Source organism: Alosa sapidissima, chromosome 23, assembly GCF_018492685.1.
Source record: "Alosa sapidissima isolate fAloSap1 chromosome 23, fAloSap1.pri, whole genome shotgun sequence".
NCBI classification, from domain to species: domain Eukaryota; kingdom Metazoa; phylum Chordata; class Actinopteri; order Clupeiformes; family Clupeidae; genus Alosa; species Alosa sapidissima.
Window position 1 is genome coordinate 20600283 of NC_055979.1, and position 19416 is coordinate 20619698.

General features: G+C 41.3%; 1 protein-coding gene across 2 annotated transcripts; it reads right to left on the reverse strand.

The window, feature by feature from the left end:
• Nucleotides 1-1476: 1476 nt before the first annotated feature.
• On the reverse strand, nt 1477-18823 carry prodha (proline dehydrogenase (oxidase) 1a). 2 transcript variants are annotated; one of them, XM_042080939.1, is made up of 15 exons: nt 18374-18823; nt 17664-17872; nt 12344-12378; nt 12117-12158; nt 11215-11364; nt 10368-10432; nt 9586-9702; nt 9228-9307; nt 8992-9073; nt 8452-8544; nt 4634-4780; nt 3874-4049; nt 3495-3593; nt 3214-3302; nt 1477-2981 (listed from the first exon to the last, which is right to left on the reverse strand). In XM_042080939.1, the coding sequence occupies exons 1-15, from the start codon at nt 18716-18718 to the stop codon at nt 2791-2793; spliced, it is 1920 nt and encodes a 639-aa protein (XP_041936873.1). In that variant the 5' UTR covers nt 18719-18823; the 3' UTR covers nt 1477-2790. The 2 variants fall into 2 exon arrangements, with proteins under 2 accessions (XP_041936873.1, XP_041936874.1); XM_042080940.1 differs by lacking the exon at nt 12117-12158.
• Between the last annotated feature and the right edge of the window lie 593 nt (nt 18824-19416).

Genomic DNA, 19416 nt, shown 5'->3' on the forward strand with positions numbered 1-19416 from the left:
AAGAGGTCCCAGATGGATGTGAGTGAAGCTAGGCGGAGCTAAGCGGAACGACATTCATTTGGCTAGGGTCAGGTTACATGCACATATCTGTCAGCAGCACATAACAGACTCTATACAGTCTAATGCCCTGTAGGTTTCAGGCCATTTCAGAGTTGAAAACACAGGAAGAGGAACCAATCTTCCTCATTATCTTCTGGTCCAATCGGCCATGAGAACTATCATCTCCGAGATTTTGGGCCTGACCAAGCCATAGTGACTGTTCATAGTGACAAGCTAAACGGTCTGTGTCAGAAATACAATGGTCTATAAGAGGGACCTCAGTCCTAACAAAGTAGGAACAAATCATTATGCAACATGACAGGTCAAAGTGTAACATCCATCAATACCTTACAAGTGCCTGCATGTTTTTCCAGAGGGCACTTTGCGATGTTCACGTGCAGTGTGTGCAGATTATGTTTCTGGCAGAAAAGCCCTGTAATGTCAAACGGCCAAGAGCTACCAGGGCCCTTTTCCATTATACGTTTGCCTGGCTCTGGAATGCAATGGCAGTTATTCTTGTTCTCATATGGAATGTCTTCTCATTTTGTGATGTGCCTTTTTCTTATGACAGCAATTATTGAGACCTAGAGAAGTGTTCTCTCCAGCATGTCATGCTGTTTGTAATCACTGCTTCAGCATTCAACACACATTGCAGCCATTTCAAACCAGAGCTGTGACCCCTGTGTAACAGTTTTTTGTCCCTGTTAGCCTTCTTTTGCACCAAAGCCTATTTTTTACCATGTATGTATATAAGTGTTAGAAAATAATGTGTGTATTGGAAATATTTTGCCCGTTAGCCTTCTTTTGCACCAAAGCCTATTTTTTACCATGTATGTATATAAGTGTTAGAAAATAAAGTGTGTATTGGAAATATGAGTGAATTGTATTTATGCGAAGGGAAACATTATGATGAGGTGTCTTCTTGATGGTATTGATGCCGGTATAGTGAAAGTCATGTGATTGTCATGTGTGGTATTGCCATAATGATGGTGATGCCCTGCCATTCAATCAAGGGTGTGACTAGTTACACATAACATTATAATAATATTTTTTTTTTTCCATTTGACTTGAAAATATACAACTAATGAGCTGAAAAATTGTTTTTAAAATGTCACTCCACAAACAAACCTAATTTGACGATACTGCCACACACCCAGGACTGTATGCTCCTCTTAATTTCCCCACTCTGTGATGTACAGCTTCCCTTATGTTTAGTGCATTTAATTTAATTGCCCCACATCTCTGGGTGCAATAGGTAGCAGATGTGACTTCGGTGTGGCAGGAGTTGTTTCCCACGTTGGCTGACATTACACATGCGTAACGTACACATTGGCTACAAAACACTATACTACAGGTAGGCCTATCATTAAGTTATTTTAAATTTAAAATAATAATTTAAAAAAAAACACTAAAGTACAGCAGACAGGACAAACAAAATGTTTAATATTTTTCATTTATTTGTGTTCTGTAAGATTGGCAAAACAACAAAATGATTATCTTTATAACTATTACACAGTTCACAGCTGTACCCTTACATTTCTTTGAACATTTAAAATGAAATGAAATGTAAATTAGGCACTAGACCGTCTCTAAAAGCCCAATTACTATAACCTTTTCACAAGTACAGAAAAAACACAAGCAGACAAAAATTGACATTAAAATGCAATATTCACAAGCAGAAACAGCAGCAATCAGAAAATCCCATGATTTATAAAATGGCTAAACCCTGTAGCACTACACAACCGTTGAAGTAGAGAATCCAGGAACAAGCTCAATGTTGTGCAGTTTACACCAAAGATTCTAGAACAGAGCTCTGTTCTAGAATCTTTGGTTTACACTATACAGTACTAGCAAAGATCCTTGATTACTAGCTCCGCTTTAACCCTCTCTGGTACTAGTGTATTTTACACTATTTGCTCCATAATTCTTTATGGATCATTCACACCCATGAAAACAAAAATCATACCACAACACACATTCATGGTACCAGATTCTCTGACCTGTTAAACCAGCAAAGAAACTATTATTTAAATATTAAATACAATCCAAAAATAATATTTATGTGTGATCAAGTACGACACACATTCTACACTAGAAATGATCAGAAGGCAATATATACAAAAATGAATGCTACAGTAGCAAAGGTTTTTTTAAGGAATGTTTGGGAGACTGTTAGGTCCATTCCCTTAGAAACCCACTAAAGCATAACACATGATCTTGTGCATATACACGAGGAAAGTAGTTTACACCAATAAGGTCATTTGTGGTTTTTCAAATCATAACAGTTACAGTTCATAACAGTTGTCGCATGGATATAAAAGCATGTAAGTTTAACGGATGCCATCTAGCTTAGCTGTGCGTGTGGAACATTGGTAAACCTCATTCCCCGACGTCTCAAGACTATTGCTGACATGAAAGCTAGTAGCCAGGGCTTTTGGCTCGACAGTGAGTATGCTCGACTCCTGATCCGCGGTGCTGCCGTTTCGCGGGTTCAAGTCTGGCCGTGTGCAGGACTGAACCTCGCTGGTTCAACACAACGCAGGTTACATACGTTTATGTCCAAACAACCTACCCTGTCTACTGTCTACAGCCGTCTATTACTGTAGTTATTTACACCTCCATTTTTCTACTCCTCCTCCCTCTACTTTCTTGTGCATCATCAACTTCACTTCTTTCTGCATTCCTTTGTCCCTCCTTCTCCATCTCTGTGCTTTGTGCCTCAAGTCCTTCTAAAGAACCAGGGTTTCCTCTTCAGTAGGTGGGCTGGTAGCGGATCTGACCGCTGACCAATCGCCGCTTGAGTTCTTTCCACAGCAGGTTGCGCTCGCGCTGGGAGCCCTTCATGAAGCCGCGGTTCTCCAGCGCACGCCGCGACAGGTAGGGGATGACCTCGTTCACCGGTCCGTAAGGCACATATTTGTACACGGGGAATCCAGCCTGACCTGTAGTCACAAAGGGGCCAGACAGAAAAACAAAATCAAAACACATGCTCACCGACACAGACACACACAGTTAGGCATTTCATTTTGGCAAGGGCCATGTGATTAGCAATATCTGAATGTGATCTGGGACAAATTATTATAAGTGGGACATGGTATCGCCTGTCATTTACATCAGCTTCAGTGACTGGAAGTTCCCAGCAATAACCAGTCCATCCCAGCCCACACCACTCACCCAGGGGGAAGCTGACTTGGTCACACATCCCCAGCAGCTGGCCAAAGTACACTTTGTTTTCCTGTGGCAAGAGGCCCATCTGGTTCATCCTATGGGGGTGGGAAAACAGAGGAGCTTCGAGATTACAAGAGTTACAGAGAGAGAGAGAGAGAGTTAGAGTGCATCAGAGACATACAGGTCCATGCAGTGACCCGTTGCGGGAGAGGACCACAGACAGTGGAAAAGCACAGTACTGATGAAAGGGGGTATGTGTTTCGTATTAGGCAATAAGAGGTGCATACTTTTCAAGAGTAAACTTCACGGTGTCTTCGTTGTGTGATGCAACCATGATGTTGGCATTCCTGTAGAGATCAATCTCTTCCAGCAAGAACTCCAGGCACCTGACGTAAGAGGAGATAGAACCTGTTTAGTCCAGTGGTTTCACCAACCTATCACAAGCTAAAAACCGTTACAAGCACATTCCCTACACCATTATTCATTTATATCAATTTTTACGGTTTAACTGTATTCCACATCAGTCTAAATATAAACTAATGTCTGCTTTTTATGACTTTATGGCTGTTGCAATCAAAGAAAACTGTACACGGCTGCCCATTATCAAACCTTTAATATACTGGCTTATAACCACACAAGCCGAGTGCAGGTAGTGGAAACCCTTACTTGTGGTACATCCTGTTGGTGGCTTCATAGTCTGGGTTTATGGGGTCCTCGTAGCCAATTTCAGCAGCTCTGGTCCGCTCCTGGTACATGTAGGCCCCACGCACAAGCTTGGCCCCAAAGTACCAGCCTTCACGGCGGGAGAGCTCCACGTCCACCGATACGTTATCATAGGCCTCCTGTGTCGGGGGGAAAAGAGGACAGCCTGTCAGCCAGCGACTTAGCCGCAGGAACTTTGCCTACCCCTGATAAGAAACAATTTTACAAGGCTTATCACAAGACTTTTTTTCCTATTTTCCTTGTTTGTTTTACTTCACCTGACCAAATCACCTCATAATTGTCTAGACTCTAGTGCATATAACTGCATATATCATGGTATTACACAGTTGCCCAATTGCTATGGAGTCAAGCAAGTTTATGTGGCGCTTTTACAGTATGTAATATACAACCGAATGATAAGGTAAACCTTCCACTAGGTTTAAAGAGGGAGTCATTCATTCACTTTGGAAAGTTTCAAGTCATGCAACACATGACATGAAATGAATACAATGGTAATTCTTTATCAAAATAAGTCAATGACCTCCCAAACCTGATGCAAAACAAGCATGACCATTTTAATAGGGCTCATTTTATTTTACACTAAGGTCAACTCTAAACTAACTTATCACGTGAGCATGAAATAATGAAAGCCGGGATAACTGTGGGGTAAACAACCTCACTCTGGGGTAAACAACCTGCCATAAGAGAGGCAAACTGGACTCGCCTTCAGGTAGCACTGATAGGTGTTGAAGATGATGGGCTTCTCCCGGTTAAATTTCCTCTGCATCTCCAGGGTCAGGCGGCTGATGGCAGGCTGGAAATAGGTTTGCTCGGCGTCCACCATGAGTCTCACGCCATGTTCCATTGCATGCTGGGAAGGAAGACACACAGGAAGTAATGTGCGTGTCTGCACATGCCTGGTATACTGTAATATTCATGATAGACATACTAATTATGGTACTCTTCACCAACAGAAACACATAATCTGTGTACATTTGTTTTATAGACGAATGAGTAACTGCACAAATATATATTTTTTAAATTCCAGAGAATCCTAACATTAACTTTAAGATTTGTACTGTAAGGGAACTTGACAAAACTTCTACCACCTTCAGATCTCCACACCAACCAATCTTCAAATGTAGATTATTTAGACCCTATACTGCTCTACTGCTACAAAGCTCTGCCAACATCACACGTATAAAGTCTACTAATTTGACTCATTGCTAAACCAGAACACTGGAGATAATCCATGAATAAAATTGAGTTTCCTCAAAGCTGACCATGTTCTAGTTTTTGCATCATTACAAATTACAAGTTCATTCCCACATGCCAGTGGATTTCCAAAGATGTTGCACAACAGATGTTTACGCATTTCATGATCTCCCTTTTCAGCCATAATTAAAATACTGGAAGTGCCTGAAACATCTCACTCAATATGGTAGAAAAATGTGCTGCTCAACATTCTTTCCCTGACTGTTTACCTCTTTCCACTAATTCCTAGACCAGAATGTTCCTGACCAGTAGATATTATGTTGTTTGTTGGCCTAATGGCTGGAGGGGTTGAGGGGTAGAGCATTCTGGATTGATGCCACCCTTCCAGATCACAAAGCAATCTGTTCCGAAGGCACTCAATGTGCCCAACACTGCAGCACTGTTTGGGGTTGCCATGCAGTGCCAAGCTAAAAAGGCTTGCTTTAGAGATAAAAGGCTAACAAACTCACTGATTCATGGCAAATGCGTTGCTAGTGACACAAACTATAAACACACACATACAGTACTGCTGATCTCAGTTCAATTTTTTTTTCCCACTAACATTGACATGATGTAAACATAAGAGATTAAAACATGACAGCTAATGTTAAAGGGATACCAGGCAAGCCTGATGCTTTTTCCTCTATGAAACTCCCCCTAGCGTCTGTACGTGTCGATACGTGCGCGAGCCCTCGCTCGGTCTGAAGCTCTTTTTCCTTTTCTTTGTATCTTCCGTCAAGGGTTTTCAACTACTTCTTCGCCGGCTTTGCCATTATACACACGTTTGCAACAATCGCTAGCATTTCGTTAGCCTGCCTCTGTGCTGTGGATGCAGGATGTAAACTGATCCTGTTCTCACGATGTCTGAGACTTTGTGAGACTGAAGGTCGGCGGGTACGATACACTACACTTGCAAGGGGGATATTCTTCCTACAGGCAGTAGGGACGGGCGAGAGAGTCTTCATTCGCCCTGTAATGAGTCATTTAACCATATACCGACTTACGAAGATGATAAATTAACACGAAAACGTTGCCTGGTGTCCCTTTAAAGTCTGAGATGTGCAGCAAAAGAGTTATTGTGTGCACATCCCACCTTCTGGCAGGTGCAGGACAAAAGAAAAACTTAAATGAACTCAAATGAAAAGATATAATGTCCGCAACACTGCTTATGACTCCCATATATTTAAAATACAAAGATCAACGTTTCGACCCTGCTGGGTCTTCTTCAGGCAAAAAAATAAAAATAAAAATCTTTTCGAAGTCTGAGATGTGCACATATGTTTGGCGTGTGATGAGATGAACAGCCCAAATAAGAAAAAAGTGACATCACGTTGACAATGACAATGTGACTACTGTTGGGTGTACTGTATGTACAGTATGTGTTTTGTAAGTGGAAACTAGAAGAATCTTGTTCTTGTATCGTCTTGTTCACTCGGAACGGAGCCTGCAGGTTTGCAAGATTAGCAAAGAACAGCCTCACCAAGTGAGAACCTGCCATGCATGTCCCTGAGGGCAGGGCTCGAAATTAACTTTTTTTCTCAGGGTACCGCAGCTGTCCCGAATTCTACTTGGCACTGTCCCGGACTTAAACACCAGTGTCCCAAATTCAAGTTCTTGTTTTTTCCCCATTCTACATAATAAACTTAATTAGCTCGTTCTGGTCCACCATGTCAGTTCTGAACAATTTATTAAAGACCATTTTTATTAACATTAATCATCTGCTGTTTCACGCAACACTTATTTTCAGAGATTGCGCTTTTGGCTCTTTTTTGAGGTTGCACTAGACATTCATTGTCCATCGTTTTGACGGACAGGGTTGTAAAACATTCCGTCAATAATCTATTTTCACGTGTCTTTAATTTCAATGTCAGTTTGGTGTGAGGTCATGGCCACAGATCTCAGTGAAAACAATAAGCAGCGTGGGAAATTACCACAAAGCTGTCAGATATGCTACTCTCCTGCCACGCTCTCGCCCTCTTGTGCACACTCAAATGCGTTCCCAATTAAATTAAGTAGCAAAGCGTAGTTAGATCTGCTGCAACTATGCATCTCGATGTAACAAGCTGTTTTGACATTGTAAACGTTCTCTAAGAAGAGTGTAAAGCAGTTTGCAGTAGCCTAAAGTTAACCACAACGTTGTCTATTGCTGGAAAAAATAGCGAGCGGCCTGGTCTAGTGGCGGGCCGGATCTATGATAAACTAATAAATGCTCGGCGGGCCGGATTAAAGTGCGTTGCGGGCCGTAGTTTGGACACCCCTAGCCTTAGAACTGCCACAGCGAAATGTCAAATGCTAACTTAAATAACTGTTTTCATTGTTATAGGCTACCTTGCAACACTATCTTTTTGTCAAATCGCAGTTGCGGTAGGCCTAGGCTATTTAGCTCAGCATGATATTGGTGACGTCACTGACAGAAAACACGTAGTCAGAGGGCTGTCACCTCGTTTTTTTAGAACACCAGTGTAACCTTAGGCCTGCACTATCAGTAAAAATGTTCACAATGTCATGAAAACAAATGCCATTTACCTGCCTGCTAGTTAGGTAAGTTAACCTCTATATCGGAAAGTGACCCATTAGGCCTACCGCCCGTGCCCTATTTTTGTGTCGGCCTATGAGTCACTTAATATTCATTTAACCAATACGGCGGATTCCTAAGGAAACGCAAGCACCCAGCCCATTTGGGTATCTTACTATATTTGTACCATTACATTACATTTAGCAGACACTTCTTGACCAAAGTGACTTACATATGTCAGCTATATTACAAGGGATCACATTGTCCCCGGAGCAACTTGGGGTTAAGTGCCTTGCTCAAGGGCACAACGGTGGAAGCCGGGAATTGAACCAACAACTTTCAGGCTACTGCACGCTAGCCCAGCTCCTTAACCACTACACTACCACCGCCCCATACCAAAAATGACATTGTAGCCAACAGTGATTTGAAGAGCAGTAGCCTAAACAGTGTTGTAAGGCTGCGTGTACAAAACCGCGTCTTTACAGATCAGCTGGCTAACGCTGCTTTTGCCAGCTGCCCGTCACGCCAGATCAAATTTTGTATAATTTTATAAAGACGAGAAAGATACCTTTAGATTATCATGTGAACAGTTTAGACAAAAAGTACCTATTTTGAAATTTGCTTTGCCATTTTTTCTACTGTCCCAGAGTTGTCCCAGACATCATTCTATTGTGTCCCGGAAGCATTTTTTAAGGTCCCCGGGACGTCGGGACATCGTTAATTTCGAGCCCTGCCTGAGGGTGCATGAGTGGGTAAGTGGTCTAGTGGTTTACCTTGGCCAGCACGTCCATCCTCTGCAACATCCTCTTCATCTGTTTCTCCTCCTCCTCAGTGAATTTGTCCAGCAGGGGTTCCAGGTGACCGTTCTAGAAAAAAGAAATCTTAATAGTTTTCTCATATTAGGGGGCAGCCGTGGCCTACTGGTTAGCGCTTCGGACTTCGTGCCGGAGGGTTGGTGGTTCGAACCCCCTTGTGCAAAGCACCTAACCCCTCACTGCTCCCCGAGCGCCGCTGTTGTTGCAGGCAGCTCACTGCGCCGGGATTAGTGTGTGCTTTACCTCACTGTGTGTTCACTGTGTGCTGAATGGGTTTCACTAATTCACAGATTTGGATAAATGCAGAGACCAAATTTCCCTCACGGGATCAAGAGTATATATACTTATACTATACTTATTTTACATATCTATTGCTCATACAAGACACACAAAAGTCAGTTGCAATTGTTTATGTGTATATACAGTATTTACAAGTTTTCTGTTGATCAGTATGGGGTGGATATGATATGCAGATGTTTTTTTACTTGTGAAACTTACCTCAATATTTGGAATCACAAGCAGATTTGAGATCTTGGTCCTGTCATTGATCAGACTGTTCCAATCAAGGAGGTCAATAGTTCTTTAGGAAAGAGAATAAAATTAACATGGCATCCTTTTCCATGCACACCTGTACACATCTTCATACAATAGCCTATACAAAATATTTAAAATATGTTATGCCAACTGAAGACATGCTGGGTGTCAAAATTATACTAAAAGTTCAAGAGTAATACCCTGATGATCCAAGCTTTTCTCCAGTCAGCCAAGACTCAATGTCAGACTTTGTCCCAACACCAAGCTGAGTCAAACTGTCCTGTGGGGGAAAGTCAGAATTGACAAATGAAATATAATTTTATATACCGGTATGTTAGTTACAGAACATTCCACCAATAATAAACATATCTTTTTTATTTAATCGCTCTTTGGTTTCACAGATTGCGTCCAAAGCTAACATTTGAGCTTGGCAAAATGTTGTTCAAAAGACATTTGACTCTTGTATAAAGTACAGTTTGTACAGTATGCTCATTTTTTCACTTTCTGTAACATCTAACACCCAGTAATTACAATGTCTGAATAGACTTCACAGCATACCTGCAGTTGCTCCAGCTCGAGTTTCTGCTCCAGAGCAGCCATGCCGTCCTTCCCCTGCTGCGCAGCCAGGAAGTTGAAGAAACGCCGCCATTTCACCAGAACCTCGGAGAACTGGAGCTGATGGAGGGGAAACACAGCCAGAGAACTCTTAGTACTCCTTACAGAGTTGCAGTTTGTAAAGATATATATATATATATAATATATTTGGGCGGTGGGTGGTTGGTGGTAGTGTAGTGGTTAAGGAGCTGGGCTGGCGTGCAGTAGCCTGAAAGTTATCGGATCAATTCCCAGCTTCAACCGTTCTGCCCTTGAGCAAGGCACTTAACCCGAAGTTGCTCCGGGGACAATGTTATCCCTTGTAATATAGCTGACATATTTAGGTCACTTTGGTCAAGAAGTGTCTGTTAAATGTAATGTAATGTAATATAATATATTTATTTATTTAAAGGTTATTATTTATTTATTATTTTTTCTTTATTAATTTAGGCCATATGACTATAATATAAATGATTCATTATTCTGTTAATGTAATGTCTATTGATGTCCCTTTAAGTCACTTTGGACAAAAGCGTCGATGAAACATAAACATGAACACAAACTCAGTGTTGACAAATCAATCGACCTCAGAGAACCAAACCCTGGTGCCCCTGTGTCAGGGACGGAGTGGTGTGAAACATTTGGTGGCACGGTAGTATTTTAATCATTAACAATGTCTGGGGCCAGTTCTTAATGGAACAGCGATCATCTCTGAATGACTACAAGGAGGCGTGGCACACACACACCAGAAACTGTGGACGGCCCAGGGCAGTCATCTTGATCGCAGAGAATCCGTCCACTGCAGCACCCCCTATGAGCACAGTCAGGAGTTTAGTGAAACAGTTACATGGAGATGTCTGCTACAGAGGAAGAGCCCACACAATAGACAAGAAATTAACAGGAAACTGTGAGGAAACTGCAAATGATCACCTCGGCGTTATTACCTCAACAGTTTTACCACTCATTAAACTCTAAAGGCCAATTCACACCAAAGATTCGCGACAAGACGAAACTGTTGTAGCGGTTTGAATTAAACAGACATTGCTGCCAGCTGTTGCAAGTCGTTGCAAAAGATTCATCATGTCAGATCGCAGTTTTAAGGTTTTAGAATGCGTTTACCTCAGAGCGAGTATGACGTGTTGTCATTCAGTCGGTCCAGCAGAAACGTTTCAACGTTTTTGTCAACAGAGAGGCAGAGAAAAACGTATTAACCCGGTGTTGAAAAAGACTGTTGTCTGCACAACATGCTATGCTAATAAAGCTACAAAAACAAACACAAATTTACGGCTAGTTCATATCTGGCTAAAACGAGTGGTGTAACAAAGGTGTTCTAAAAATGTTGGTGATGTTGCGAGTTGTTGCACTGATATGAATCCCCATTTTTTTAAATGTATGTTGCAGCAAGTTGCTGGTTTATAGAGTGTTGCAGCTCGTGTCGTCGTGAATCTTTGGTGTAAATTGGCCTTAAGAAGAGGCAGAACCCTCTGTTGGTTGGATACTTTACAACTCTGTAAATATGATCCAACAATAGCAATCAACTATTAAGGCTTGGTCTGTGCTTTCTCTCAGCAGCAGAGCAGCAGACAGACCCACCAGAGGCTCTGATGCAGTTTAGGAAGGTCTCCATGTGCTGGTCACACTTGGCCTCGTCAGCGTAGAAGTATGTGCGGGCGCTGATCACCCCTCCACGGCGGTCCCCAAACCGGCGGTGAGCTTTGTACTTCTTCTCCCTGTGATCTTTGCCTGAAAAATGGTACATCGCTTGGTTACAAATCATCTGACATAAACTACCTGAAAAACAATAGTTGACCTTAAAACATATACCTCATACCGAAAAATACCCTGGACACATGTTTTACCTGTAAAAAAAATGATAAGCCTAAAATATATTGGACCAAATCTGGTAGATAATAAGAAGTAAAATTACTTGTAGCAGTTTGCCCTTCCTTGAGTTTGCTTTAACTGGGGGACTAAATGACTTTATATACATTTTATTTATTTTTTGAAAAGTGCATTTAAAAGAACACAGACCTTCAAATGCCATGTATACAATAACCTTTAGTGACACTGAACTTTCCACAAGCACATAGCTACTTAACGAGCATAAGAACTTCAATACCAGGCGAGTTAAAAGTTCAGATGGGAAACAAGGTTAATCAAGGTAAAAGTGTCCAACAGCCAACACGACACCAGTGGAAAGAAGAAGGGAATGCGGAGCCCTCACACCATGGTACAAAACCTCAATCCAGATCTAACCAGATCCAACAGCCCTTCACCCCCAACCCCATCCCCCACACCCCTGCCAAAGTGCCGAAACCTAAATGCATCTATTTCAATCCCTGGATGGCTGCCTATACGTCTCATGAATAAGCAATGGACCCCTGCTACATTCAACACCTGTAGCAGCCATCCTGGATTGACTGACACAATGAGGTCACACACAGACTTTTCCCTTCACCAAAGATATAGCAAAAGATTCATGAAAATTACATTACAGTCATCGTTGAGGGTCACTGTGTGCAGAGGAGATGATGCTGCTACAAAGAAAATGATTGGATGATATGTCAAAACTAAGTGGGTCAGGGAAGTTTTCAGGCTGAAATCTGTACTGTGGTGCTGTGCTTCTGGTAATAGGGCTGATCCCTTGGGGATCAATAAAGTATCTATCTATCTATCTATCTATCTATCTATCCATCCATCTATCTTCTAAAAGAAGACATACCTGGACTCTCTTTCTCTGCTGCAGACACACAGGCACTGAAAGGATAAAAAAATGGCCATATTATGATTCTTATTTTAGAAAATCAAAGAATAATGTCTCATAGAAGAAGAAACATTTTTAAACTTTAAGACAAACAACAGAAAGCATTAAAGTCCTACATGTTATTAAATAAAAATGTTTATGTTGAATTATTAACTCATTACTAATTATTATCTTTAACACCAACATTTGTTTTAAATGTGTAATGATCACCACTGTGAATCACAATGTGATGAAATGCTGCAGTATGTGGTCAGGGTGAGCAAGTCCCGCCACGATGACCCCTCTGTGACGTAAATAACACCCAAGTCACCCGAGATGCTTGGCAAGCATGCACGTTGCACAAACTCAATGTGTGCACACAGGCATTCTGGTTGCGTCTGGTCACAGTGGCCTTTTCAGATTCACGTGGGGTTGACACATGTCTCATGGTAAGGGTGATGAAGACCAAGACCTGTGATGAAGACCAAGACCTGTGGTTGTGTGTTGCATGCTAAATTAAAGTTTAGGGCGTGATGGGAATCGTTGATTGTGAAAGTAGGCCAAAGCTCCTGAATTTAGAGCTCATAGTTTAGAGATCTGTGATTGGTTATCTTAGTTCCCAGGAGCTATGGTCTGCATTTTGTTGTTCAATATTATTGAAGCTCATTCAAACAATTAAATAAGGTAATAAATATCCATTCCCAATTTCTTATCTGCCGCTTAACTCATTGAGTGCCAAAAACGTAATATTAAGTTTTTAGCTTTTTTTTTTTAATTACGAAACTAGACACTCTAACACACCTTATATTTGATTTTGGGAACTCTGATGAATGGAAATGAAATATACGGCGATCGAAAACTCATGAAAACGCACAATCTGGACATTTTATCATAACTCGGTTGCCGCTTTGGGTCGAATCAGTGACGCATGCACGTCAGGTCAAAACCAGGCCATTTCCGTGGGTCTATCACTAGGTGGCAGTCTCGCCAGGTCTCGCTGATCACTTCCCGGAAAGTTTACACAAGTAAGTAACAGGCAACACTTCATATTTCATGAAAGACGTTATATCTCCATTTCTAAAAAAAACAAAAAAAAAAAACAGCGATTTTGATGAAAACTAGCCACTGTTTAGCTTGGGATTTCTCAGGAACAGAGGCGTGTAGAAATACACGGTTTGCACCCACCGAGAGCTTAAAGTCTCACCTTTTAATCGAGCTATTGTATGTGTTCATAGCTATAACACAGAATATGCTGTGGCTGTACAAAAATCAACAATGGTCTAGATTGCTGGCATTCTAGGACAAAGCTCCCAAAAACAGCTTGGCATTCAATGAGTTAAGTAAAAGGAAACATATTTTTATTTATTTGTGTGACCACAGAACTTGAGCCTGGAGTAGACATTATTTATTTTTTGCATTAGTCATTTCGTTTGCACAAAGCGTGGGCCCCTTATTTGGAGTTGATGAGCACATGGTGTAGGGGTGCGTGAGTATGTACAGGGTGCTAGATGAACTCGACTTCAATTACTGGAACACTTCAGGGAATTAGAAGTCACAGAAACCTGAGCATGGATGGGGAAGCTCCTCGGCGAACAAAACTAACAGTTCAGCAGTATCATCACAGACTGCTGCTTTCTATACTAATAATAATCATGCAGCCTACGCCTTTTCTTCAATAACATACTGCTCACTGTACAGTGATAAGTCATTACATGACCTACCACATGGTAATAGTCCAGAATGCCTTGGATGATTTTCTCCTCTTCACTTTTCAAAGGCTTCACTTTTCAACATTCTTGAGTCAGTTTCTTATGCAACCATTGGTTTGGGTTCGTGTGAGAGGGTCCCCATAACTCATACCATATGTTCCGCCATAACATCAAGGCCTAAGTCATAAGCTTGTATCAAACCCACCTAAATCCACACTGTTATTCCAGTATGTCACAATCTTTACATTACATTTAGCAGACACTTCTTGACCAAAGTGACTTACATATGTCAGCTATATTACAAGGGATTACATTGTCCCCGGAGCAACTTGGGGTTAAGTGCCTTGCTCAAGGGCACAACGGTGGAAGCCGGGAATTGAACCGACAACTTTCAGGCTACTGCACGCTAGCCCAGCTCCTTAACCACTACACTACCACCGCCCACAATCTTCTACCATTCAATCAAACAAGTCATAAACTAATTTTCTGTTTATGCCCAAAATTACAGACTGGAATGAAACATTACACAGCAACAGAATATTTGGGAAAATGCTAAAGTCCTGAATACACACTGAAAACCATCAAGACAAAGATAACCTCCGTCAGTTATATTGTCTTTAACACCAGATAAGCGTAATTATCGCAGCTCCGTGCTACCAGAGAAATTAAAGCACAAACTATCAGTTGCTTAGTTAAATGACCAAAGCCGGAGTGTTAAATACTTGGATACATCAGCAGAGGCTGGCGGCTAATATGATCATCAAATTAACACATGCTTAAGAAAAAAAAACATTATGCCTACATGGCATTTAACAAACAAAAATATTTTAGTCTGTAATAGACTACTTTGCACAGAAAGTCCCTTTAATGTTTCTGTCTCTAAATTAAACTGGATCCTTCCTGGAGCGATGTGAGAGGGACTGAGCTGTTAACAGAAACAGTAGCCTGCAGTTAACCAAAATTTAAGAGAAATCTACCACGCTACACTGGAAAAAAACTATTATAAGGCTATTCACAGTGAACTCTCTGCAAAGATCACCCTGCGTGCAGCTTTGACTTGGGCCACTAAGGTCAGGACTTAGCTTGAAAGAGCGTGGAGGAGATCCTAAACAAACATAGCAACTCTCCTTTTTCCCAAAACACCTTATGCAACACTCACACATGCGCGGTGTTACCCAACAGGCTGGCTCTTTCGCTCCAGCTCATGTGAGTACCAGGGGGCCGGCCAAGGAAGGGGGACAGTTGTCCATCCACCTATCAAGACAAAGGAGGCCTTGGCCAAACTGACCAATCAGGAGCGAGCAAAGGCTGAGACTAAAAATACAGCATGGTTTGGTAAGTGCTCAGCATGCCACGGACAGGCAGGCAGCGGAGAGAGTGCGTTGCTAGATTACTCCTGGGTGGAAGCCGGAGCATGTAGACAGATAGATAGATAGATAGATAGATAGATAGATAGAGATAGATACTTTATTGATCCCCGAGGGGAAATTCAAGATTCACATGTTTTGTGTAGAAGAGGGACACCCCACAATTCCCATTTGGGGGTTTAAAAATCTGGTTTAAAACCACATTCATTAACTATAATAATTGTTTAAGTATTTTACATAATAGTGCCCTGGAGGTTTTTCCAACCAAATTACCATGACAACGTGACGTAAATAACAGGCAGTTTAACAACACGTTTGATTTAAATGGTACTAAAGCTCAAACTGCAGCTCCCTCATGTCCTGTTTAACATTCACGTTAGTAAAAGGTGGTTGTTATGGACACGTGACATTAACAGCAGCCACCACATATGGCATGGCATCTCTAGAGCAGTACATGGTTTAAAGAGATGGTATTGAACAGGGACACACCCAACAGAATGGGACAGAACAGAACAGCCATGGCTGAACAATGAAATCATTATTTGGCAACTTTCCCAGAAAACTGCTCAACGAAAAATGTAAACAGAGCTATTGGTGATACTGAGGGATACATACTAGCTGTTAAAAACAATATCTAATCACAATAAGATTATAAGTAATAATAAGTAAGTATATAGTAAGTAATTATATAGATATAGTAATAATAATAATAATAAAGTGTTTGGCCTTTAAGGCCTGCAGTTTAACACAAATCGATGATCTATTTTGACTGGAAGGTTTGGAAAGCTTAAATGTTTACATCTGACGAGCAAGAACGCCAAGTAACCAAACACCAAGTATCACTCACTCTCTCACACACACACAATACAAGTAGATTAAATACGGTTAGGTCTACTGTATGTACAGCTATAACATTTAAGCAACACTTCTGGGCATAGGCTTGTGCAATCTGTGGTCGTCAATTCCTACACTCAGGACAATATTTCTGTGTTTCTGTTTGAGTAGTGTGTACAGTATAAGTCTGGATCACATAAGATCCATGTGCTACTGCATAGTTAGCTAAAGACATTTGAGTCCTTCCAAAGGGGGTGGGGCACTTGCAAAACCTGAATGACCATTCTGTTGTAAAGGCTGTGCCGTCTGTGTTCTGCAAATCCTCTGGTTTGGTGCGCATGACTCAAGTGTTTGCACAACATTCACTGGAACTGATAAGAGCCAGCCAGGCACCCATCTTTTTGAATTAGTCAGGACAAAACTACCCTATGATCTGATGTTGGGATTTTTTTTATTTTTTTTTATCAGATGGTCATTGACTTTCTGTGTGCTAGTGTGATTTTATTAGATTAAAAAGGCATTAGAATGAAAGTGTATAGATCGGAAATGGGTTCCTGCTGTGGTTAGCCTACTCTTCTTGACTCATGAAGGATATACCGTAAAACTTCAAATAATCGCAGAGTCCCTAAGAGACGCCTGTCTCTTTTAAACGCCTGGCTTGGCTACAGGTTTGGGTTAAAGGCCGGTCTCCAGTAGAGGCCTGGTCTGTTTTTTAGTTTCGGGTTGTATTTAATCTTCTAAAACCAGTCAGATCGTCTGTTTAAAGATTCGCAATGACACAAAACCGTTACAGAAAGGAGGTTACAGCAGTGTGAATTAGATGTTGCATGTCGTTACAAGCCGTCGCAAAGCATGTCTGGTCACAGTTGCAAGGTTTTACAATGTTGCATCAAGTTGCTGCTCATCACGTTGCGAATCTTGGGTGTGATTTGGGCTTAAGTATGGCGCACGTTATGATTAGATGGAATTAAATGCAACTGTATTTGACAAAGGACCGATATAGGCTATTTGCTAGTGACAAAATATGAGCTTTCAGTGTGATACGATCTCTTTGTAGATTACTTTAATTAAAATGTGTTTCATCTGTTCTGGCTATGCTATTTGGATCTTACTGTATCTCAACACTAAATGAATGATGATCTGTAATTGTCATCAGATAGCCTAGTCATATAGGTAGACATTCAGTGTGTTTAAAATAATTAATTCGATAATATTTTCCGTCTTTGCAGAGGAAAAGTTTCGTGTAAAGGGAATTAAAGGCCTGTCTCATATAGACGCCTGTCTCTAATACTAGCCCGTGCAGTTTGGCGATTTGGGAAAATAAAAGCCCGGGCTATTATTTGGAGTTTTACGGTACATAAACGAACCCATGTTGTGGCGCCAACTTACTCCATTTCCTTTTTCTCTGCCTCTTCCTGAGTGAGGTCTTCCTCCACACTGTAGTCAAGTACTGAGCCAACGCCAAAAGCCTGGTTCTTGCTGATCAGAGGCTTGATGGCATGGTGGTCTTCCCCCGCCACAAACTGGCCATAGAAAGTCATCTTCATCATCTTCTCAAACAGTCGTTGGCCCAGAACTTTCTTGCTGAGGTCCATGAGCTAGACAGATCAAAGAAAAGTGAGGATCCGCACACCGGAAAGTTCTTTTTATTTAGTGACGTTTCCAGCCCTTCGGCGGGTACGATACACTGAACTTGAGAGTTTTCATTCGCCCTGTAATGAGTCATTTAACCATATACCGACTTACGAAGATGCGTAATTAACACGAAAACGTTGCCTGGTGTGCCTTTAAACAGAGCATCGATAGTCTATCATGAGTCCTTCCTGTCTCTACAACACATCAAACAATGTCCTCGTTACATGAATGACATTAAGTACTCGAAACCACATGGGACTTGCATACAAGAACTTAGCTGCCATCTTAGGTGTGCTTGTCATTATTTTGGTCATGAAGAAACGTAGTAGCCTACTTATGCTAAATTATATATTATATTCTGTCCATACACTATATGCATTTTAAAATGAGCTGCATCATAATTTCATTAAGATAGGCCTACGTCATTTTACTTTAGTCGCACCATAATTTCACAATTCACTTACCTCCTTATTTTTGTCCACCAGGAAGTCAATTGCGCACAGCTTAAAGACTAGTAAACTTCTCATGAGTTCTAGAGTGTTTTTGCTCTTGTATGCTTCTTGAGTATTTTCAAAGTCAATTGAAATTTTTGCCTTGCGATTATCTACATTTTTGGTCTGACTGATGAGGTCCACATCGACTGGTCTCTCGACCATAGTGCATGTTTGGTCGACAGAATCATCCGCTTTCAGCTCTTGGCGCTGAGTTGATGCTACTGTTGATCGGAGCCTTTCTTGAGCAAACCTCATTCGCACTAACTTGTCGGAACTGGCTCTAGCAAAAGCCGGGGCAATCTTTGCGTAAGACATGGTTTTCCCTCCAAGTAAATCTTCTTTTTAAAAGTACAAAATCAACCACAAGTCTCGGCTTCCTTCCCCTGAAAGATCACGGATGGATGGGGGCTATATAACAGAGCGCGCATGTTGGAAAAATGCATGTTGGCAAAATATATTCAGCATTCTGAGCACGGATTGGCTGCAATATTCTGACGTCAACCTTATCCTCTCGTTTCTGTATACACGGGTTTCCCGTTTATCAACAAAACTAGATGCGCGCGCAGCCGTGAGGCAGAAGACGCTTGGTGGCCGTCCACAACGTTATAAACTTAAATAGTCAGCTGCTGTAAGCTACAATCGGATTTTTTTGTATACCCCTGTTGTCTCAATGATAATAACATCTCATTTCAGACTATATTTCAAAGTTTGACGTTAATTTGCATTATTAATATAACATCGTATTTTGTCATTTTTGTCGAAGACATGCATTCCGTTCGGGATATTGAACATATTTACGTTCTCTAACCATCGTGATTTCGAATTGGTGCAGTTTTCAGCACAAAAACTCATTTTATTCTTTTGCTCTTTTTTTGCTCTATGCTGTTCTATGGTGCTTTCTGCCTCTTGGTTGCTCACGCATGTTTTCACGACGTTGCATAGAAATCCATGTATGGCGCTGGCGTTATCCACATGTAGCCTACTATGTAAATATAACCACATGTACACGACTG

Coding starts and splice junctions, on each gene's coding strand:
- prodha (XM_042080939.1), bottom strand. CDS start 18,718: ATGTCTTACGCAAAGATTGCCCCGGCTTTTGCTAGAGCCAGTTCCGAC. Junction 12,159..12,343: donor AGCAGAGAAAGAGAGTCCAG/GTATGTCTTCTT, acceptor TTTTCTTTGTAG/CAGCATCATCTCCTCTGCAC. Junction 3,594..3,873: donor ACCAACAGGATGTACCACAA/GTAAGGGTTTCC, acceptor CTCTTACGTCAG/GTGCCTGGAGTTCTTGCTGG.